At 39.6% G+C, this 24923-nt stretch overlaps 1 protein-coding gene across 7 annotated transcripts in view; it reads left to right on the top strand.

The window, feature by feature from the left end:
- The window catches only part of LOC105497720 (thioredoxin reductase 1), a 181643-nt gene that overhangs the window by 149317 nt on the left and 7403 nt on the right, over nucleotides 1-24923 (top strand). For all 7 annotated transcript variants that reach the window (XM_071071206.1, XM_011769014.2, XM_011769018.3 and 4 more), the window contains 9 exons: nucleotides 809-951; nucleotides 1354-1469; nucleotides 3247-3472; nucleotides 6096-6188; nucleotides 7104-7180; nucleotides 8257-8413; nucleotides 12215-12322; nucleotides 15186-15281; nucleotides 20153-20287. In XM_071071206.1, coding sequence (XP_070927307.1) covers nucleotides 809-951; nucleotides 1354-1469; nucleotides 3247-3472; nucleotides 6096-6188; nucleotides 7104-7180; nucleotides 8257-8413; nucleotides 12215-12322; nucleotides 15186-15281; nucleotides 20153-20287 — 1151 coding nt within the window. The remainder of the gene's footprint in view (nucleotides 1-808; nucleotides 952-1353; nucleotides 1470-3246; nucleotides 3473-6095; nucleotides 6189-7103; nucleotides 7181-8256; nucleotides 8414-12214; nucleotides 12323-15185; nucleotides 15282-20152; nucleotides 20288-24923) is intronic.

The raw sequence follows: 24923 nt of genomic DNA, 5'->3' as shown, positions 1-24923 counted from the left end.
AAAAAGAGAGATTATTGAATACCCAAGGGTTGATTTTTATCCTTTGAAATTTAATATTACTTTAGTGACCTGAGGATTAATTTAATTATGACAGAATCAAAAAGAATAAAAAAGTTTTCTCTTTGATGAGATATGGGAGTTTGGAGGGAAATGTGATGGACTCTTAAAATTCTGTCTAAATGAACAGTCAGTGAATTTTTTCCATAAAAGGCTAGATGGTAAATATTTTAGGATTCTTGGGGCATAGGGTCTCTAGTAGCTACTTAACTCTGCCCATGTAGTGTGAAAGTAGCACTAGAAAATACTGAAATAAATAAGCATGGCTGTATTTTAATAAAACTTTATTTACAAAAAGGTGATGGGCTGGATTGGCCCATGGTTTCAGTTTGCCAGCCCCTGGCATAAACATTGTTACTAGTGTAGTAACTCCATACTTGGCTACATCAGAATCTCTTGGATTTTCTTACAAATAGAGAATCCTAAGCCTTAATATATCCCAGAAATCAGTAAAATTCAAGTTCATTTCTAGATAAAGAAGGGAAGAGTTTGTGTATTGTTATTTTAGTTTAAAATTGTCAGGAGATCTGTCTTGTATTATTTAATTGTATTAGTCTTATAAAAGAGAAAGAATATTCAAAGATGAAAAAGTGGCATATGTGCTCAAAATGGAGGATTTGCCCTTTTAGATTGCCTTTTAGAGCTCTGCTCCTTGTATTTCACTTGAGTGATTATTGAGAAATGATCTTTGCCAGGAGTTGAAAAGCCAAACAAGATTTTGTCTTAGATTTTGTCTTATTTCCTTATACAGTTAAGCATGATTGGGACAGAATGATAGAAGCTGTACAGAATCACATTGGCTCTTTGAATTGGGGCTACCGAGTAGCTCTGAGGGAGAAAAAAGTTGTCTATGAGAATGCTTACGGGCAGTTTATTGGTCCTCACAGGATTAAGGTAATTATGTGACATCCTGACTAGTTTTTTTTTTTTTTTAAAAGCTTTGGTTGGAAAATGTTAAAGTATTATAATAAAAGTAATAGCCACTGTGACCCAGACTATCCAGTTTGGTGATTTTGCTGTCATATCATCCTATGGGGCCTTGTGTGGAGGTATGGTAAAATGTAAGCGTACTGAACCAGACCACCTGGATTTGAGGTTTGGCTCTGGCACTTACTAGCATTGTGACTTTGAGCAAGTCTGTTAACTACTCAGTCTTAATTTATCCTTTTTACTATATTATTGTCCTCATTATGAGGATGAAATGAGACAATGTAGTGAATGGCCTTTGTTAACTATGAAGTTTACAATTCTGAGGAATGATTACTTAATAAGGTTTTCATATTGGTTCCTTTGTAGGCAACAAATAATAAAGGCAAAGAAAAAATTTATTCAGCAGAGAGATTTCTCATTGCCACTGGTGAAAGACCACGTTACTTGGGCATCCCTGGTGACAAAGAATACTGCATTAGCAGGTAAAGAAAAAAAGCAGGGTGGAAAAGAAAAACCTATTGTGGATTTTGCTTTCACATTTTTCTTCAAACCCACTTCGTCAATTTTTTGGACTTCAGACAGATTTCTTTGCCACATTGTGCCCTCTCTGGGGGCAGGGGTTTAGGAGAAAGAGAAAAAGGAAAAATGATTTTAAAGGAGAACTTTTTTTTTTTTTTTTGAGGCGGAGTCTCACTCTGTCACCCAGGCTGGAGTGCAATGGCCAGATCTCAGCTCACTGCAAGCTCTGCCTGCCGGGTTTACGCCATTCTCCTGCCTCAGCCTCCTGAGTAGCTGGGACTACAGGCGCCTGCCACCTCGCCTGGCTATTTTTTAGTAGAGACGGGGTTTCACCGTGTTGACCAGGATGGTCTCGATCTCCTGACCTCGTGATCTGCCCGTCTCGGCCTTCCAAAGTGCTGGGATTATAGGCTTGAGCCACCGCGCCCGGCCTAAAGGAGAACATTTTAAATATTGAAAACTTCAAACATTGGTCATCTTGCTACACAGAATTAGTATCACTAACATACTAGTATAGATTTATATTTACATTTGTATTTGAAATTTATGCATGTGTATGTAAGTATGTAATCAATGGATATTCACATTTTGTAAAATAGGTATGATACATATATACATTTAGATTTTGTAAAATGAGGATCATATATTACCCTTTAACACTTGCAGAGTGGCTGCTAAAAGAAATAGAGGCTGGCAGGTCATTTAGATTTATCAGACTGTAGACCCTACTCAATGCTGTTGAACGGTTACGGTGTCAGTGTAGAAGGACCTCCTGAAATGAGTCAAGCAAGGAGATGTTTTGCTGTGTGGTTTATTTTTGCCTGTCAAATGGTAACACTGCTGACATTGTTCAGGAGCTTTCAATTATGAAGTCATTAAGACAGAGTGTTGGTAAATGTGTTTGGATCCCTTTTGCTCAGGAGTTTCTGATTGTGTTATAAATTACTCTTCTCCTTAAGGCTCTTTTTGGTATATGCTTTTATCCTTTCTCACATGGTGGAAGAGGTCTCAGGGGCCTTTTTTATGAGGACATTAGCCCCATTCATGAGTGGTCTGCCCTCATGGCCTAATCACTTCCCAAAAGCCCCACCCCTGATATCATTGCCTTGGGGTTTAGGATGTTAATCTATGCATTTGGGGGGTACATAAACATTCAGACAATAGCAGGCCCCCTTCTGATATTTTTTAAAAACTCATTCTCTAACAATGCTTTTATGATCTCTGTGTCCCTAGCTCAACTAGAAGACTTTTGTCAGGTTCTACTTTTTATAGTTGACTTTTATATTATAAGATATTGAAAGTTTTTTCCCCCCCATTCTTGTCCACATTCTTGATAATAATTGGTGTTTCAGCTGAGGACAGGTAACACAGGTTTTTCCACCTCAGAGAGAGCTGAGTGGTGGCATGAGGATGGAGGTTAGGGTTTGCAAATCTGTGATTTATTCCAAACAGTTCAAAATCATTTAGTGTGAAGATGAATTGGACTAACTGACTAATATCAGAAGTCACACAGTTTGCTGTGTTTAGCTGTGGGTAGCTTGAGCTACTCCCAAAGCAGCTGAGTGGCAAGAAAGGGTATTTAAGAATTATAAAAACTTCTAATGTATTATGTGTGTAGCTAGTAGAATGTTTATCATCTTGAAAGTATGTTCTTATCAAAGTAAAAATGTGTACTTGGATTTAGTAATTACTCATATAGGAACTTTTTTTTTCTTCTTTCTTTTTTTTTTTTTTTTCCAGTGATGATCTTTTCTCCTTGCCTTACTGCCCGGGTAAGACCCTGGTCGTTGGAGCATCCTATGTCGCTTTAGAGTGTGCTGGATTTCTTGCTGGTATTGGTTTAGATGTCACTGTTATGGTTAGGTCCATTCTTCTTAGAGGATTTGACCAGGACATGGCCAGCAAAATTGGTGAACACATGGAAGAACATGGCATCAAGTTTATAAGACAGTTTGTACCAATTAAAGTAAGTGGGTTTGCCTGTAGGTTTGTTGATTCTACATTCAGGTAAAAGGCAAAAAGAGAGTTGAGTTGGTGGTGGAAGCATCCTTTCAGCATTATAAACCATCAGGAATGCTGATTCCCCTACTGCTGTATGCTGGTATATAAACTCGTACCTCCCTACCATCTAAAGACCTATATAGCTTTGTTCTTATTTATAGATTAATAATCTCTTTGTTTGTCAACTTTCTCACTTTTGGTTTTCTTCTGTTCAGTGCTTTCCTTTATGCATTCCTTTGTCATCTTTGGTCTGTTAATACTTTGTTTCTTCATATACACCAGAGATTTAAATAAGAGTTCAAGACTAGGCCCTACCTGCACTCCCTGGCTCCCCGTAGGACATTTCCCCCTTGGTATATGGTACAGTCTCAACATAAACACTACATACTTCTGGCATCCCGCTTATCTCATTTATTTATGTGTGCTAACCTTTTTCACTCTTTTAATCTTTTGAAAAGACCTAATACTATGCCAAGTCACACCTGGGATTTGTTAACATTATCAGAAATGTTTTGATACATAAGAGTGACAAAATTGAACACTTAGTGTATGTCTCAGACTAATAGATAATTTTCTCTAGTGCAGGGAAAATGGTGGGACTATTTTGTTAAACTTAAGGAATTGTAGTTGTCATTTCTTTTCATCTCTCAGTGGGTTGACTTGAGTTGTGTATGTGACTATGGATCTCCTAATGCTGATACATAAGAATATGAACTTTGGGATTGGAATGACCTGAATTCACATACTATTCTGCCAGTTTCTTGCTCTATGACTTTGGAAGAGTTACCTCTCTGAACCTGTTTCTTCTGTAAAATGAGGTTGATAACAGCATCTAACAATTCTTGTGAGAATTGCATTAGCCAACACTTATAAAGTAATTAGAAAAGTACCTGGTAGAGAGTAAGTCTAAAGTAAATCTATCTCATAATATTGTTGTGAAGATTAAGGCACAAATTTCCTGGAAGCTGTCAGTGCTTGATTACTGTAGCTGTTTTTTATTTTTACTTTTTTTTTTTTGAGACGGAGTTTGGCTCTGTCACCCAGGCTGGAGTGCAGTAGCCCAATCTCGGCTGACTGCAACCTCTGCCTCCCAGGTTCAAGCGATTCTGTTGCCTCAGCCTCCTGAGTAACTGGGGCCACAGGTGCGTGCCACCACACCTGGCTAATTTTTGTATTTTTAGTAGAGAAGGCTTTCACCATGTTGGCCAGGCTGATCTTCAACTCCTGACCTCAAGTGGTCCTCCCAGAGCAGCGTCCGAAAGTGCTGGGATTACGGGCTTGAGCCACCGCACCTGGCCTAGCAGTAGAGGTATATATGCTATATTTGCAGTAGAGCTATGATTCATAACAACAGTAAACAATAGTTGTGTGTATATGCTGTACTGATAGAAAGTAACATCTTCCTATATATATTTTTTTTAACATATGGGGAATTGTGGACCCTTTTGAAAACCTGGTGGACTATTCCTAGTAAAATAGGGTTACCAGAGTATCTGATTCCCACAGCTGGGTATTAAACTCTTGCTGTATTATAAAGTGATCGAATGGAAGGAACCTTCTGTGGAGAGTGGGGAGAGGGTACATTTTTTACAGAGAATGTAGTATGTGTAGAAAGGCTCTGTGGGAAGAAATATTGTTCTAGATACAAAAAAGGCCTGATTGAAGTACAAAAGTGAATAAGGGTGGAGGTGGGATGAGGCCCTTAATGTTTCCAAACTAATCTTAAGCAGTGGACCAGTTAAGCTCTTTTCCAAGGATTAGAACATTTTAATTAAAGTTAAACAAGAAAGACTTTTCCAGTATGTTCAGAGAGGCTTATTTAACTATATAAGAAGGAAAGGGAATTCAGGAAGGAAATTTTTATTACTTATTGATGTCAAATAAAATAACCCTGGATAGTTTTCCAGGTGGGTTTCTAAGTCATTAAACCTAGTCTGTAGGTTGTCGTTGACATCTATGTGTAGTGGGTTGATATATTTATTCTCATCTGCCATCACTCAAGTATCAGGGCTCGCTCATTTCTTTCTACATCCTTAACAACTGAAAACAACCCCTGGTTCTGATAAACACCCACATCTCCTTGCCCACTCCAATTTTTAAGACGTTCTAGCTGTTACCCATATCACTATTGACCTACTCTAATTTAATCTATTCTTTGTTGTCAATGAAAGCTGAGCATCTGTAGTCAAAAGAGAATCTCTGAATTTGGGCAACAGTTGCCCTCCATGGGATTAATGGTTCTGGGTGAATCACAAGATAGAAACCTGGGAAAAGCAGTAAGTCATTGGTTTGATTTTTAGGGATGGTAGTGTGCTTTGTGTAGCTTGCTTTTTTTCCCCGTTTTTCTCTGAATTTTATTGTTTGAGAACTCTTTAAAAGAAAGCCCTTCTAGCAGACAACATTGAGCAGTGAAAAAGAAGGAGATAATCATTTATCATCCTAATGTTAAGTGAGGGAGATGGGACATAAAAGACCTATTAAGCAAGATTTTATATTTTAACTTTGGGTTAACCAGATGGAAGGGGAAGGTAGATAATCCAACTTGATAAATGTCTTTATTTCACAGTAAAACTTGATCACTCTTACAGATTGAACAAATTGAAGCGGGGACACCAGGCCGACTCAGAGTAGTAGCTCAGTCCACCAACAGTGAGGAAATCATTGAAGGAGAGTATAATACGGTAAGGAATGGGCCCAGGTTAATACTTTATCAGAAAGCAAATAACATGCTTATTGGGTATCTTATAGGAACTTAAAATGGCTCTTAGTGATTTCCAAACGTACTGGTTCTATGCCCATTCTAAGACATCTCAGTAACTTATAATATTAAAATTTGTTTTGGTGGCTGGGCGTCTTGGCTCACGCCTGTGATCCCAGCACTTTGGGAGGCCAAGGCGGGTGGATCACAAGGTCAAGAGATTGAGACCATCCTGGCCAACATGGTGAAACCCTGTCTCTGTTGAAAATACAAAAATTAGCCGGACGTGGTGGCGTGCGCCTGTAGTCCTGGCTACTCGGGAGACTGAGGCAGAAGAATCGCTTGAACCCAGGAGGCGCAGATTGCAGTGAGCCAAGATTGTGCCACTGCACTCCAGCCTGGGCAACAGAGCGAGACTCCGTCTCAAAAAAAAAAAAAAAAAAAGAAAATTGTTTTGCTAAAGGTATGGCTTCAGATTTTTTCCACTGTAACTTAAAGTATTAGTCAAATGGCTATACAAAGGCAACAGAATTTTTAAATGAGCCAGAATTTCTGTCCTGTGTTATTTCCTTTCATCTCTCCAGACAACCACTTAAAAAATAATTTAGTTACAGACTATGATGTCGTTGTCTTTAAACTTGGATAGGTTTATTAATTATGAATTCTCTTTTTCCTAATAAGAAATAGAAAATAATTTCTAATGTATCATATATGTTCAAAGGATTTTTTCTGAAGATTTTAATTTATTTAAACTCTTGCATTATTTTCTTAGTGAAATATTTATTTCCGAGTTTGAAAAATGAAATCAGATTAGCTTAGTAAGCAGAGAAAAATAAGATTAAGTAATAAATGCAAAGCCTTTTTGTTATTAGTCACTAATATATTAATAATTTTTCAGGTGTTGCTGGCAATAGGAAGAGATGCTTGCACAAGAAAAATTGGCTTAGAAACTGTAGGGGTGAAGATAAATGAAAAGTAAGAAAAAACCTTTATTATGTCATATTTATTTATTTACTTATTTATTTATTTTATTTGAGACAGAGTTTCTCTCTTGTCTCTCAGGCTGTAGTACAATGGTGTGATCTCGGCTCACTGCAACCTCTGCCCACTGAGATCGAGCCATTCTCCTGCCTCAGCCTCCCACGTAGCTGGGATTACAGGCATGCACCACCATGCCCGGCTAATTTTTGTATTTTTAATAGAGAGGGGGTTTCGCCCTTTTGGTCAGGCTGATCTTGAACTCCTGACCTCAGGTGATCCACCTGCCTTGGCCTCCCAAAATGCTGGGATTACAAGTGTGAGCCACTGTGCCTGGTCTGTTATGTCATATTTAATACTATTTCAGTTATTTACAGCGTTGGTCAATTATAGAATTTTAGTTTTTTGTTTGTATGTTTGTTTTTTTGAGACAGAGACTTGCTCTGTCACCCAGGCTGGAGTGCAGTAGTGTAATCTCGTGTCACTGCCACCTCCGCTTCCTGGGTTCAAGCAATTCTTGTGCCTCAGCCTCCCTGGTAGCTAGATTACAGGTGCCTGCCATCACACCTATAATCATGCTGGCCAGGCTGGTCTCCATCTTTTGGCCTCAGATGATCTACCCACATCAGCCTCCCAAAGTATTGGGATTACAGGTGTGAGCCACTGTGCCTGGCTGAATTTTAGATTTTTTAAAGCTAATTTTTACCATAGTTGAAGAGCTCAACTAGAAAACTTTTCTTCCAGTGCCATTCACATTAGTATTTCCTGTTTGTTTTCTTTTTCCATTTTGGGGGGAGTTATAATTTAGAATCCTCACTCTTAACCATTGTGTTGCAGTTCTTCCATTCTAAAATTTCTTAGTTTTCTTATTTCTTTGATTTTCAGAATAGTGACCAGAATTGTCATGAAAAGCTATTTTGTTCCTTTGAGCTGTTTTGTTATATTTTTAATACATTAGAACATTGCCCTCAGCTAGAGTCACAATTTTGGGCTTCCCTGGGAAAACAGAGGATTTTGTTATCCTTAATTAATAATGGTAATTAATGATTATTTTTAACTGTGTAAAATTGCAGGACTGGAAAAATACCTGTCACAGATGAAGAACAGACCAACGTGCCTTACATCTATGCCATTGGCGATATATTGGAGGATAAGGTGGAGCTCACCCCGGTTGCAATCCAGGCAGGAAGATTGCTGGCTCAGAGGCTCTATGCAGGTTCCACTGTCAAGGTGAGTGTTGTGCTTGTTACTCATTAGATACTGTTGTCAGCAATACTCCCAGTTCCTTATTTAGGGGGCAGTTGGAAAGTTTTGCAGATCTTGAATAATTTAGTTATTTTGGTGATGGCATCCTAGATGTCCTTTATTAGCTGTATTTCAGACAAGAAATTATTAAGGCTGCTGTACATTGTGACTTTATTATGAAAATTGACACTCGACTGGGCACAGTGGCTCAGGCCTGTGATTACAGGACTTTGGGAGGCCGAGGCAGGCCGATCACCAGGTCAGGAGTTCAAGACCAGCCCAGCCAACATGGCGAAACCCCATTTCTACTAAAAATACAAAAATTAGCCGTGCATGGTGGCGTATGCCTGTAATCCCAGCGACTCTGGAGGCTGAGGCAGGAGAATTGCTTGAACCGGGAACTGGGAGGCGGAGGTTGCAGCGAGCCAAGATCGCGCCACTGTACTCCTGCCATGGCTACAGAGCAAAACTGTCTAAAAAAAAAAAAAAAGAAAGCCGGGCGCGGTGGCTCAAGCCTGTAATCCCAGCATTTTGGGAGGCCGAGATGGGCAGATCACGAGGTCAGGAGATCGAGACCATCCTGGCTAACCCGGTGAAACCCCGTCTCTACTAAAAAATACAAAAAACTAGCTGGGCGAGGTGGCGGGCGCCTGTAGTCCCAGCTACTCGGGAGGCTGAGGCAGGAGAATGGTGTAAACCCGGGAGGCGGAGCTTACAGTGAGCTGAGATCCAGCCACTGGACTCCAGCCTGGGTGACAGAGTGAGACTCTGTCTCAAAAAAAAAAAAAAAAGAAAAGAAAATTGACATCTTGGATTCACACTATGAATAAAAAGAACTTGATTAATAGGTTTCAGCACTATTGTTGAATAGTGTACTTTATATCCATATACTCTAAATAGTTGCATTTTATATCTATGTCGTCATTACCAATATAAATAAAATGTTCTGAGTCTTTTTATGGCACTTATCTAGGCTATAAAAGGACTTGAGGATTTAGGTAATGATGTCGGTATGCAAAGTAGTTTAAACCACTCTTCAGGCCTTATTACCCAGTCCTTAGAAAATAATCTGTCTTAGAATGTTGAATACATTAAATGTTATATTAAATTTTAAAGTGATTTTTTAAAAGCCAGTATAGGATGTTAAAACTCTTCAGTATGTTTCATGGGACTAGATGGCCAGAAAAGAATAAAGACAGCTGTTTTTTAAAAAGGATTCCAGAAACATTAGTTGTAAATAATGTTGGCGTTACCCATTTTCCTTATCATGGTTTCAGTTGGTTACAGTAATGGGAACCTCAAAGAGTGATGCTAGCAAAATTTGTGACCTGGGGTTACTTGGGATGTAATGTAATAAAATCTCATATTTTGAATTAATGGATTGAGGGTTAAGATATTGAATGCCAGATTGACTGATTATTTAGGGAATAGCAGTTGGTTCATATTACTATTTAGAATAAATTTAACAAGACTGCCTCTTTGAATTACATCTTGTGTGCATTGTTGCACTTACTGCGTATCGGGTATCTCAATATAGCTTGAGATTGGATGCATTTAATTTATTCTTAAATTCATGTCTCAGTGCTTCCTTAAAAAAAAAAAAAAAGCTAAATCATTGAATGGAGTTGTGCTTTAAAGTAAGATATGGCTGGGCACAGTGGCTCACACCTGTAACCCAGCACACTGGGAGGCTGAGGCAGGAGGATCACTTGCCCAGGAATTCGAAACCAGTCTGGGCAACATGGCGAAACCCTATCTCTACAAAATATACAAAAAATGAGATGGGTGAGGTGGCGTGTGCCTCTAGTCCCAGCTACTCAGAGGTCTGAGGTGGAAGAATAAACTGAACTTGGGAGGTCAAGGCTGCAGTGAGCTGTGATCATGCCACTGCAGTCCAACCTGGGCATCAGAGTAAGACCTTGTCTCCAAAAAAACAGAAAAAAATTCATGGGTCTTTTTGTTTCCTTGGACATACTATTGTATGTCTCAGCCGTAATCTAAGAAGACCGCTGTAGACCTCAGGAACTCTCTTTACACATGCAATTCCATCCGCTTTGGTTTTGTGACTTGCAACTTGAAACCACCTTGGCTTACAGGAAAGACCCTGGGCTCTGTTTGAGCTCTCCCTCCCTGCACTGAGGCTTAGAAACTGCCTCTGAGCAGTAAGCTGGAGCAGTCACAGGACTCATCTCATTTGTTTCCCTTCCCGCCGGGATCACAGGCTTGCACTGCCTCTTGGTCAATGTCTTAAAAAGTGTTGCTCCATCCTTGTCTGGTTTTCTAGTTGTTTAAAGCAGGAGGGTGAATCTGTTCCCTGATATACCATTGTGGTGTAAGTGATTGTCTGCCTTTACTTTTAAATTAGAATTCCAAGGGTCTATGTATTTTTTTTTTTTTTTAGAGAAAATTGATTATATTTATTGTTTCTAGAGGCGAGCATGTTTTAAAGATTTTATCTCCCTGTTTTAGAGAGTGAGAATTGCACTTCTCTTATTTTAAATGCAGAATGTTACTTTGGATCACCTCTGTGTATAACTGCTAGGCTTTTACCAGATGGCGTTATAAACCCTTGGCATTTACATAATATATTTTTTCACAATTCACAGCAGCATATTAAAGGTTCTGAGAAACCTGATAGAGGAACTCATTTATTTGCTTAATCCAGCTCTTTACAAGTTCATTTGACTATGGAATCCTCTTGTCCTCTGTACCCATTAACATCGTACAGTATGCTTTGAAAATAGTCCTAAGAGTTAACCTTTTTTCCCCCATGGTCTTCTTTACCATTTTAATGGTTGCATAGTGCAGTTTTACATTAAGAGTATGAACTATAGAATCACTTTCTAATTGGAATTTTTTTTTTTTTTTTTTTTGAGATGAAGTCTCGCTCTTATCCCCCAGGCTGAAGTGCAATGGTGCATTCTCGGCTCATTGCAACCTCCACCTCCCAGGTTCAAGCGATTCTCCTGCCTCAGCCTCCCAAGTAGCTGGGATTACAGGCGCCTGCCACCATGCCCAGCTAATTTTTGTTATTTTTAGTAGAGATGGCATTTCACCATGTTGGCCAGGCTGGTCTCGAACTCCTGATCTCAGGTGATCCACCCGCCTCAGCTTCCCAAAGTGCTGGGATTGCAGGCGTGAGCCACCATGGCCGGCCCTAATTGGGATTTTTAAGCTACTCCAACATTCCCACTATTGAGTACTATAGCAATGTTCAATTAATACATGTAGCCTTTTCTGTATATCAGACTATTACTATGTTAGTATTGTATATTATAGTAAAATATAGTAATATATCATCTATATGTTAAATTATATCTATAATCTTACTATAGATTTCTATAGGTGGGATTATTGGGCCAAAAGGATAAAATGTTTTATGGCTGTTAATATGTATTACCTAATTGATGTTTTAAAGAAGTCTTTTAATTTTTTATCACTGATAATACAAGACTATCAGATTTGGGTACACCAGTATTATTTTTGGTTGCTTTATTAAGGGGAAAGAAAGTGTGCCATTGTTGATAACATCAGTTATTTGATGGATAGAGAAGCTGCATGAATCTTTTTCTCATAGTCTTACTAGACTTCACACTTCTACTAAACTTTTCAAATAAGTTAATGGTTCTCAATGTAGTAGAATATCTGGGATTGAGACCACATACTTTTGGTAGCAATTTATTGCTTTTATTTCCTTTGTCAATTTTGAACTTTTTTGAAGTGTACCTTTCTTTTTTTAAGTTAGAACTTTGCCTATTATAACTCCTTACCTCCATTTTTAAACAGTGTGACTATGAAAATGTTCCAACCACTGTATTTACTCCTTTGGAATATGGTGCTTGTGGCCTTTCTGAGGAGAAAGCTGTGGAGAAGTTTGGGGAAGAAAATATTGAGGTGAGTTGTTTTCCTCTTTTCTCCTATGTTATATCACTACTTTTTTTTCTTCCGAATTTTAACATATACAGAAGAGTTGAAAAATAGTACAAAGAATTTTCATATACCCATTATCCAGATTCATATATTACTAACATTGTGCCAATTTATTTTATACACTTTTAGTAGTTTCTCATTCTCTGTGTGTGTGTGTTTCTGTGAATCATTTGAGAGTAAGCTGAATGCTCCTTTACCCCTAAATACTTTATTGTGTATTTCTGTGAATAAGGGCATTTTCTTATGTAACCATAGTGTTACTTTTAGGAAATTTAGTATTGGTGTAATAATTTTTATCTGATTTAACTTTCATTTTCTAATTCTGTCAGTTGGCCCAATCATATTTCCTTTTAATTTTTAAAATCACATTTATTGATTTCTCATGATTAATTATAGGAAAATGAAAAGAAAAAATAAAAACTAACATTTCCACTGCTCTGACCATTAGTACTATTTGTTTCTAGCATTACCCTCTAATTTGTACTAACTTTTCTGCTCACGTTTTATCATGGAGTCAAGGAAAATGCACGTGAAATACACTATTTCTATATACACAAATAATGCCACCCAGAAGAACTGCTATTTTAAATCATTTTGGGGACAATTTCCAATAAAACCTTCTGAAAGACCAGGTTTGTGAATAAGTCCATTTTTTTAATATAAAAGCCTATTTTAAATCTCTTAATAATCTTTATTACATGCATTGGTAGTAGCATGTAATATGTTGGTCTATTAGTAACACAATATTAACATTTTTTTCTGATTATAAGAATAGTATATCTGAGGCCAGGCGCGGTGGCTCACGCCTGTAATCCTAGCACTTTGGGAGGCCAAGGCAGGCAGATCACAAGGTCAGGAGATTCAGACCATCCTGGCTAACAAGGTGAAACCCTGTCTCTACTAAAAATACAAAAAGAAATTAGCCAGGCCTGGTGGCGCGCACCTGTAGTCCCAGCTACTCGGGAGGCTGAGTCTGGAGAATAGCACGAACCCAGGAGGTGGAGTTTGCAGTGAGCCGAGATCGCATCACTGCACTCCAGCCTGGGCAATAGAGTGAGAAAGACCCTGTCTCCAAAAAAAAAAAAAAAGTGTATCTGGCTGGGCATGGTGGCTCACGCCTGTAATCCCAGCACTTTGGGAGGCCGAGGTGGGTGGATCACCTGAGGCCGGGATTTCGAGACCAGCCTGACCAACATGGAGAAACCCCATCGCTACTAAAAATACAAAATTAGCCAGGTGTGGTGTTGCATGCCTGTAATCCCAGCTACTTGGGAAGCTGAGGCAGGAGAATCGCTTGAACCCGAGAGGCAGAGGTTGTGGTGAGTCAAGATTGGGCCATTGCACTCCAGCCTGGGCAACAAGAACAAAACTCCGTCTCAAAAAAAAAAAAAAAGAGGAAGTTTTGAAATTAGGAAAATATCAAAAAGGAAATTTTAATTCATGAAGAGATAACTGCTATTAATATATTTGTGTATTTCCTTCCAGTTTCTTTTTCTCTTAATATTTTGATGCGTTTTTAATATTTTATGTATGTATATACGTATATGTGATTTTTGTGTGGGTATGTATGTCTTAATTTTTTTCAAAGTTTGATGAAGTTACAGTTTTAGGTCCAAGTTTAATGGTAATGTTATGTCATGAACATTTCCTATCTTTAATTCTCTAAAATCTCCATTTTTTAAAAAAAGGGGAATTCTTCTTTTAAGGGGTGCTATAATTTGTTAAGCCATTCTTTGATTAGGTTATTTACAGTTTTTCATTATTATAAATAGAATCACAAACATCTTTATAATTCATTGTTTCTCAGATTATTTTTTGAAGATAGGTTTCCTATATGAGTGTGTATATACATGACATACATATATAATTAAAATTGGAAATTTTTCATATATATTTCATATTTCTTGATAGACAATATTTAAGTTTTTTAATTTGCTTTTTTGTTATAGAAGTATAATGTGTTTGAGTTGAAGAAACTTTGAAAAATGTAAGGGAAAGAGGAAACAATTACTCATGGACTTATATCTGTAACACAGCAATTGTTAGCAATTGGGGGATGATTCCTTTAATTTTTTTCCTACATAATTGTGATACTGTGATACTGTACATTAAATTTTGTAACCCATGTTTATTTTTAAAATTATATAATTTATCACAACATGGAAGAACACTTCTTATGTCTTCGTAGTCAATTTGGTCATAAAAGGTAGCGAATCATGTTTTGAACTGAGGCTAGCAGCTGGAGGAGAAAAAAAATCCATTTAGTCAACCAGGAATTACATCAGTAAGGATGCTGTCCTTCCAACCTTCTTTCCTCCCCCGCTTCCTCCTTCCTTCATTCCTTCCCTGTCTCCTTCCTTCACTGCTTTTAGTGAATAATGCCAAAGGAGGAAATGCCTTTTGGAAGCATTTAGCAAGAGAACTAGATAATTACCATAATTGATCCTGGCACCTTACTTGTTTTTTGCCCAAGTTGTCATTCACATTGGGTAACAAGATAGTATTGAGGTCTGTATATGTGTGTGTTTTCAGTGTAAGACAGCAGGTAATTAAATGGTTTATTTCTGTCATTCTCTCATTCTTTTTTGTTATTAGTTAGGGTGTACTCTTTTGAGGTTGAGATACATAATTAAAGGCTGAGTTTATAGCAAAAGTGCTTGACAGCAAGGAGTTTAAAGTCATTTACCTTTTGACCAGATTCCTATTCCATGAATTTTATTAATGAAAGTCTACTTACTAAAGAGTCTCCACTGTCTTGCACCATGTATGTTTGAGAGACTTACTGTTTAAAATAATGGGTCTAAATTTTGCTATTGTATCTTTTTAGGTTTACCATAGTTACTTTTGGCCATTGGAATGGACGATTCCATCAAGAGATAACAACAAATGTTATGCAAAAATAATCTGTAATACTAAAGACAATGTAAGTGCAATTCTCAATCCTTTCCAATTATTTTATTTAGTTTTTCTTTTTTTTTAAGATGGAGTCTTGCTCTGTCACCCAGTCTGGAGTGCAATGGCGCTGTCTTGGCTCACTGCAACCTCTGCCTCTCAGGTTCAAGCGATTCCCCTGCCTCAGCCTCCCGACTAACTGGGATTACAGACTCGCACCACCACACCGGCTAATTTTTGTATTTTTTTAGTAGAGACAGGGTTTCACCATGTTGGCCAGGCTGGTCTTGAACACTTGACCTTGTAATCCACCTGCCTCGGCCTTCCAAAGTGCTGGAATTACACGTGTGAGCCACCGCACCCGGCTTTAGTTTTTAATATATAGCTTAGTTGGTCACATGGTGCAGATGGCATTCCTTCAGTATTTCGCCTGCCAGTTGTCTCAGGTAATAGGTATCAGCAGCCGGCAAGGACCTTGGCTGTACTGCCTGCTCCCTCATCATCTTCACTGGCACAGAGCCCTGCACTTAGTCAACAGGCAGCCAAAACTTACTGAGTGAAGGAACCAAAGGCACAACTTGAGAACTGTCTGTGTTTGTGTTTATAGAAGAGGAACAATAAAGTCATAGACTATCTAAATATAATTAATAACAAAAAAGAACAGGAGCAATGCACATTTGATCCTCAGCAGCTGGCACTACTGAGAAAGAGCCCTTAATTGAGTTCTAAGATTTGATTGCCTGCTGCTACATGTAACACATAGTCTGGTGTTCTTACATGTAAATCTAAGGTATTTTAAGTGCTTCTTAGTAGTTCTTCCCACAGATATACTTTATTCATACCATAAACCCCCAATTGTCAGGGTGAATATGTGTAAGAGTACAATATGCAATACATTACAGTACTTCTTTTTTTTTTTTTTGAGACGGAGTCTCACTCTGTTGCCTGGGCTGGACTGCAGTGGTGGGATCTCGGTTCGCTGCAACCTCTGCCTCCCAGGTTCAAGCGATTCTCCTGCCTCAGCCTCACAAGTAGCTGGGATTACAGGCACCCACCACCACGCCCAGTTATTTTGTATTTTTAGTAGAGATGGGGTTTCACCATGTTGGCCAGGCTGGTCTCAGTCTCCTGACCTCAGGTGATCTGCCTGCCTTGGTCTCTCAAAGTGCTGGGATTATAGGCATGAGCCACTGTGCCCGGCCTATTACAGTACTTTTTTTAGCAGACACCTGTGAAAGCCTGTGAGCAAACTCTATACCTCACAGGGTTTTTTTCCATATGTATGAAATGAGGGATTGGATAATTCCTATTTTTAAAGTTTTTTGACTGCTGCCACACATTGTAACCTGGGACATAGGTATGCATATACACACATTCTCTTTAAGTAGTGTATTGACTCTTAAGAAAACTGATCTTTTTAACTTAGTTGACACTTTTTAAAGAAATGACCTCAGTAAAAGTATAAATGATGTTAAAGAACCTATATGTTAAAAGCCTAGTAAACTCTGATATTGTTTTAATCTTGAAATTTGAATATAATTAAGCCATGTATCCTATTTGGAAACTACTGCTTTAGGCAGTAGGACAGTTACAGGTTGGTTTTTTGGTAGAACCAAGGGTTTTAGAAAAATTCCTGAATCCTCTGCAAAAAAGATTCAAATGAATATACTAGGATAACCCATAAAGAGCTACATAGCTAACATAAAAAACAATTGTATATATAGTTTTCTTTTTCTTCTCTTTGTTTTTTTATTTGAGATGGAGTCTCATTATGTTGCCAGGCTGGAGTGCTGTGGCGCGATCTTGGCTCATTGCAACCTCTGACTCCCTGGGTCAAGCGATTCTCCTGCCTCAGCCTCCTGAGTAGCTGGGATTACAGGCACGCACCACCACGCCCAGCTAATTTTTGTATTTTTGTTTTTTGGTAGAGACAGAGTTTCACCATGTTGGCCAAGGTGGTCTTGATATCCTGACCTCGTGATCCTCATGCCTCGGCCTCCCAAAGGGCTGGGATGACAGGCGTGAGCCACCGTGCCTGGCAGTTTTCTTTTCCTTTTCAGGCAAATTTTCTTAAAAGTTTATATGAGTATACATTAGATATCACTTTTACTGCAGACAAAAGGAGAAAATGTCAGCCGTTCTCATCTGCAGTATATTAACTGCCCCTGTCTCACTGAGACTTCAGTTGCTCATAGCAGTCAGTGAAACCTTGAAGGTCTCCTTCCTACCAAGTAAATCCATTTTAATCATATGCATTTTGCTCTTTTTCCAATGTTACATTTGTTCAAATGGCATTGCTAGAATAATGTGGAAAATAATTTTCCTACCAATAAACCTGTCAGTAGTTGAGGTCATAAGGAGGGTGACAGTGTTTTAGGTTATTTTCATAGATAAAGATAGTAATAGAGAAGATGAGTATTTGTTACTGCTCTTTTGTCATGACCAATCTGAGGGGAAAGCTTGTAGAACTTGACTATCCCTGGGGCGTGCTTTATTCATTTTGAGTCAGTCACTTGACTTCAGCGTCTAAATGTCCTTGACTCTAAATCGTACAAATGTTTATTAACTGCTGGCTTTTGTTCTCTGCTTTTTTTTTTTTTTTTTTTTTTTTTACATAAAACATTTATAATAAAGATGAAGAAGGTACTCACCATCCAAAGTCAAGAAACATTAACATTTTTGCTGTATTTGTTTCAGGGCTTTTTTCTTACAAGAGATAAACCATCATATATGCAGTTTATAACAGCTTGTATTTATTGAGCACTTACTATATACCAGGCACTATAGAGCTCTACAGGTATTAATTTATTTAATCCTTACATAATCCTGTGAGGTATATGTGCTGTTGTTTTCCCATTTTTATAGATGAGGAAACTGAAGCGTTTGGAAGTTAAATAATTGTGCTCAAATCGTTTACCTAGGTAAGGGCAGATCTGTACATTTATTCTCACACAATGTATATACCATGCTATTAACTATTATCTTATTCCTGTGCAGTCCTCTGTCTTCCTTCACTTCAAAAGGTAAAACTTTTGAAGTTGTAGGGTCTCATGCTTATGTTCTTATGTTTGCCACCTATTTATGAATGCATAAACAAACATACAGTGTTCGCGGTTTAATTGCAGGTGGCATCCTCATTATGTAGAGCTCTGCAACTTTTTAATAATCGCATTATTTTTTGAGACCCTTTCCACATTATTACATGGAAATCTATTTTAAGTGCTTTTTAGTAGTTCCTCCTGCAGATATACTTTATTCATACCATAAACCCTGAATTGTCAGGGTGAATATGTGTAAGAGTACAATATGCCATATATTACAGTCCTTTGTCAGCAGAACAACCTCCTGATTGTTTCCAGGGAGTGATGGAACCTTAGACAAGCTCTGTACCCCACAGCCTGAGTTGCCTCATCTGTTATGACGAGATTAGACTAGATAAGTCTAGTCTGAGTCGGTGCTGAAAATCTGTCAGCTTGACAGTAGAGTGCCTCAGATTTCTCTGCTTTTGGCAGAGGCAGCCAGAGTTTGACATTTCTAATTTATCCAAAATAATTTCTACACAGGTATTTTAGAGTGCCAGACATTTTTCTTTTGCTTTTAAAAATGTTTTCAGACTTTGCCGGGCACCGTGGCTCACGCCTATAATCCCAGCACTTTGGGAGGCTGAGGTGGGTGAACTGCTTAAGCTTACAAGTTCAGGACCAGCCTAGGCAGCATGGCGAAACCCCATCTCTATCAAAAACAAAACAAAAAATGTTTTCAGACTTCAATGATCTTGTGCTATTTATTTATCCTCAAAACCTTATTTTAAATTACTTTTAAATTTTTATTTTTATTTTATTTTTTAGAGGCAGAGTCTTTGTCACCCACGATGGAGTACAGTGGTGTGATCATGGCTCACTGCTGCCTCCACCTCCTGGGCTCAAGCATTTCTCCCACCTCAGCCTCCCAAGTATCTGGGACTACAGACGTGAGCCACCGTGCCCAGCTAATTTTTATTTATTATTATTATTTTTTTGTACAGACAGAGTCTCCCTATGTTGCCAGGCTGGTCTTGAATGCCTGGCCTCAGGTGATTCTCCTGCCTCAGCCTCCCAAAGTGCTGGGATCACAGGCTTGAGCTATGCTGCCCAGTCAAAATGACTTTTTAATTTGATTGACTACTCTCAAGGGTCCCAGCTATTACAGATAGTGTCTGTGGAGCTGAGATAATCAAATACAGGACGTGATAATCAAATACAGGACGTGAGGACACCCTGCCCCTTTGGTAATATTTTCCAGAACATTTTGGTGATTAAAGACCTGTAGGCATCTTTGCCTTTTGTATTTTTTCTCATAAAATGAGTAATCACTTGTAGCTGTTTCTTGTCCCTTCATTCCTGCCTGAAGTGAACATCATACTCTCTGTTTTGGTTCATGTTGGGGAGTCTTTAGGCTAAATAGCGGCTAGTAGCAGTCATTAAAGTCTCTGGCCGTTTTTCCAGTTGCGGTGGCTCACACCTGTAATCCCAGCACTTTGGGAGGCCGAGGGGGGTGGATCACCTGAGATCAGGCGCTCGAGACCAGCATGGCCAACATGGCAAAACCCACCTCTACTAAAAATACAAAAAAATTAGGCGGGCATGGTGGTGTGTGCCTATAGGGTCCCAGCTGAGGCTGAGGCAGGAGAATCGCTTGAATCCAGGAGGCGGAGGTTGCAGTGAGCGGAGATCACACCATTGCCATTGCACTCCTGCCTGGGCAACAAGAGCGATACTCCATCTCAAAAAAAAAAAAGTCTCTGCTCATTTTTGAGTTGCATTTTTAAGAAATAGACTGGAGAAATGCTCTAAGGCTGTGTAGGAAGAGAAGGGGAGAAAAATCAGCTTAGTTGGATTATTGTTGTTTTTTTTTTTACCTTAGGAACGTGTTGTGGGCTTTCACGTACTGGGTCCAAATGCTGGAGAAGTTACACAAGGCTTCGCAGCTGCACTGAAATGTGGACTGACCAAAAAGCAGCTGGACAGCACAATTGGAATCCACCCTGTCTGTGCAGAGGTGGGTCATCTATACTTCTACAGTTTAAAAAATGCACACCACCCAGCTTATACGTGGCAGATCTAGGACCCTGAGTTTGATAATGATTCCTCAAAAGAGGGCCTTGTCTCTAAAAATTAGTTTTCATCTTTCAATATTGATTGCTCATGGTATGAGCTGGAGGCTTCTGTCATGTCATTAAGTGGTAAAAATTATGAGAGTGAGTTATAGAGCTGTGCCTTAAATATTTTATTTATCATATCTTCTAAATTATTTTCATGGCAATCAGTTAATAATGGAAGAGCTTCAATCTTAGTTATTCCACAGCTATCTTGAGGCTAATTGATACTGTCTGCCTCTTCAGCTTACAGTATCAGGGAATGAGATTTGAAAATGATGCTTTCCAAAGATCAAATGACAGTAGAACTAGAAATTGACCAATCTAGGCCTCTGGGTGTCAGTGTTTCTTCCCTGCCAGTTATCATCCAAGAGTTAAATATTGTAATACCTAACTGCATAGGAATGGTAAGCCAAAAATGTGTTTATATTGGAGAACTTGGGAAGATGTGGGAGGAGGCATGTCATACTATACCAGCTTATATATGGAGTTGAAAATTGCAGTGATTATCTGTTGTAGCCAGTGGCTTCCAGGGTGTACATTGCACTTGCAAACACGCACGCACATGCACGCACACACGCATGCACACACGCATGCACGTTCTTGCCAGATTTCATTCAGCAGCTCCATGACTGGTTGTTCTCTCTGTTCATGATTGCCTTTGTACAACTGAACTCATTGCTAAGTATGTGGAATGTCAGCTTTAAGACCTGGAAAAACGTTTTAGCTTTCTTTTGCTTTGTCTTCTCTGTGATCAAGAATCCTCCTCTATTAATAGGCACCTGGCTGGGATATAAGCCTAAAATATTAACATGTTGAGAGATTAGAGCATCATTTATTTCTTTCATTTATAGAAAGCTTCTGTTTTTGTGATGGAAATAGAATTAAGCTTCAAAAAATATAAAAACTGAAGTCTTGATTAATGCCCTTAATGTGTGATAGATCTTTTATTTAGTGTAATGACTCAAACTGCCTGTGTTGGGAAGGAGCCAATTAACTTTGCTTTCTTGAGTACATTAGTTTCCCAGGGCTACTGTTACAAAGTACCACAAACTGGGTGGCTTAAAAATAGCAGACATTTTCTCTCTCTCAGTTCTGGAGGCTAGAAGTCCAAACTCAAGGTGTCAGCAGGGCCAAGCTCCCTCCAAAGGCACTAGGGAAGAATCCTCCCTTGCCTCTTCCTTTGCCTTCTGGTAGCAATGGCAATCCTTGGCGTTCCTTAGCTTGCAGATGTATCACTTTAATCTCTGCCTCCCTCTTCACATAGCCTTATCCCCTGTGTGTCTGTGTCCAAATTTCCCTCCTCTTTCTTATAAAGAACTCCAGTCATTGGATTGGGGTCCACTCTAATCCAACATGATCTCATTTTCACTTGATTACATCTGCAAAGACCCTATTTCCAGATTCACAAATATTGGGGGTTAGGACTTGATCATGCCTTTTGGGGCTATGGGGACACAATTCAACCTACAATAGTGAGTATATTTAAAAATGTAGATGCTGTTTCAAAATACTCACAAGCTTCAATAACCATTTTTGATAGGGATGAAAGAAAAGACAATTTTATTGTCTTTTGTATATGAGTGTCTAATTTTTTGTCTGAATTCAGCTCTCAGTGGGCTTGTTGAAAGAAAGATTGCTGTGTGCTGGCCTCTGACCCCCTCAGGAGGCTGTTGTGCTGCAATCCAGCAGCAGCGTGCACAGCAGCATCTGGCAGGGTGACTGCCAGCTGGGCAGAAGGATGCAGTGAGGATGCAGGACGTCTCCTAAAGCCCATGGCTGTGGGGAGGTCAGCCAAAGGCCTGTTCTCCTTAGTATGCCTGGCACATTTGGGGCTGTGCATCTCCATCTGTTGGTCCTCTTATGTTGTTGAAGCTCAGAGGCTGAATTTTCTGATGCTTTGATAGGAGTCTGATATTTTTGTTTTCCCCAAGCTATTGACTGATTAACAAGATAAAAAATTGGGTGAAATCGCACTCTGTGAACACACTTGTCAAGCTGTGTGCACAGTGCCGTGCTGGAAACTGGGGATGCAGCAGGGATTTGGCTAAGCTTAGGAGGAGAGGAGACAGCTGGGTGATGTGCCAGTTAACAGTTCCGTCTGACGGATCCTAGGATCAGGGTAGATCTAAAGTGCTGGAGGCACCGGGGTGCCACCTTTGTGGTCTTTGGCTCAGGGATTCTTGTGATTTGTTTTTTTTACTCACAGAGCGCTTCTGACCCCAGATGTGTGGGGGTTTTGCTCACACGAACAACCAGTTCTCCAGCTTTCTAGACACCAGCTGGGTGACCTATAACATAACTCAATTCTGATACCAGCTGCCTGGAGTTGGCATCAGATCCTACAAGGGCTCATTCCCATAAGACTGCCACCACTGCAGAGGCCAGTGTCAAGCCCAGGACTCCTATACTTCTGACCTACCAGCTATAAAGTCAAGGGGTTCCCACGATAAATTGCTAGCATGGCTCACAGAACTCAGGAATAAACTTTACTTATTTACTTGTTTATTATAAAGGTTGCAACTCAGGAACAGCCAATTGGAAGAGATACACAGGGCAAGATGGTTGTGGGGAGGCAGGGGACAACAGAGCTTCCATGTCCTCTCTAGGTGTGGCACCTTCCCAGCACCTCGATATTCACCAACCTGGAAGTTCTCCAAACCCCTCATTTAGGTATTTCTAGAGGTCCCATTATGTAGGCATGATTGATTAATCATTGACCATTGGTAAGTACCCAATCTCCTGCTCCTTCCCCATATGTAGAGGACCAGAACTGGGGCTAAAAATTCTACCTCTGATGACATGGTTGGTTCCTCTGGCAACCAGCCGCCATCTTGAAGCTATCTAGGGCCCCACCAAGAGTCACATCATTAGCATAAGCTCAGGTGTGGTTGAAAGGGGCTCATTATGAATAGCAAAAAATGCTCATCTCACTAGTGTCACTCAGGAAATTCCTGGGTTTTTGAAGCTCCCATGCCAGGAATCAGGGACAGGATGGAAGAGCAAATACGTATTTCTCATCATTTCACAATATCACAGGATGTTGGGGCAGGATGATTCTGGAGGGAGTTCTTACCTAAGACTAGAAGAATGTGTGGACGTTAGCTAGTGAGAGAACACTGTACAAAAGGCCTGGGTGGGAAAAAGGATGGCTCATTCAAGGAACTGAAGAAGACTCTCAATATTGCCATAGCTTAAAGAACTTAGAGAGTTAAAAAGTGTGTGTGTGTGTGTATATATATATTTATTTATTTTATATATATATATAAATATATATAAATATAAATATAAATATATATATATATATATATATATATATATATATGCGCTAGAGAAACAGCTGGGTAAGTGATGGTCTTGTAAACTAAGGAAGGGTATTTTGACTGCCTTTGGGGCATTGTGATTCAGCCAAAAGGTCTAAAGCAGGGAGTAACATGGTCAGGTACATTGTTCAGAAACATTCCTTCAGCTACACCATGGAAGCTGGACTGAGCGGGCAAGTGGAGTGGCAGATCCAGTTATGTGGCTGGTGAGGTGGATGAGAGGAGATGATAGTGGCCGGAGGCGTGGCAGTGGAAATGGAGTGACACTGTTGTATTTGAGGGTAGAGTTGATAGTACTTGCCAACTGGCTGGGAATGGGAAGAGGGAGAGCTGAAGACCACTCAGGTTTGTGTCCTGCAACAGGAGGTAATAGCAAGAGCAGACTCGTGACAGCGATGATGAGACCACTAATGTGTATGAGGGCCTGCTGTGTGCTGAGTACTGTGTCCCTGCCTGTTGACTAACTTAGTCCTTATGAGCACCCCATGCGGTGGATGGGGTAGTATATCTGTTTGACAGACGAGGAAACCAAGGACGAAGAGGTTGAGTAACTTGCCCATGGTTACCCAGCCTGATCATGGCCGAGCTGGGATTCAAACCCAGGTAGTCCAGACCCCAAAGCACCACGCTGTGCAGGTGATACTGCATCTCCACAGACTGTCCTACCATATTTGGCATAGAATTTAAAATGGAACTGATTCTTGGTGGCAGCACAGATGTAGTGGAGACACACAGACCTGGGTTGTAATCTCACTCAGCAAATTCCTCTCAGTGAGACCTGGCCATACCACCCAGGTTTTCAGAAGCTTGGTTTCCACATTAAATAAAATAAGAGTCCAGGCGTGGTGGCTGACTCCTATAATCCCAGCACTTTGGGAGCCTGCGGCGAGTAGATCACTTGAAGCCCAGAGTTTGAGACCAGACTGACCACATAGCGAAACCCCATCTCTACCAAAAATAACGAAAAATTAACTGTGCATGGTGGCATATGCCTATAATCCCAGCTGCGTGGGAGACGTGAGGCACAAGAATCACTTGAACCCAGGAGGCAGAGGTTGTACTGAGCCAAGATCATGCCACTTCTCTCCAGCCTGGGCTACAGCGAGACCCTGTCTCCAAAAAAAAAAAAAAAAAAAAAAAAAAAAAAAGAGTAAAATGGCCTGTCTCAGTGGCTCACACCTGTAATCCCAGCACTTTAGGAGGCCAAGGTGGGCAA

The sequence above is a fragment of the Macaca nemestrina genome, chromosome 10, assembly GCF_043159975.1.
Source record: "Macaca nemestrina isolate mMacNem1 chromosome 10, mMacNem.hap1, whole genome shotgun sequence".
Lineage (NCBI taxonomy): Eukaryota > Metazoa > Chordata > Mammalia > Primates > Cercopithecidae > Macaca > Macaca nemestrina.
This window is presented reverse-complemented; position numbering and strand designations above follow the sequence as displayed.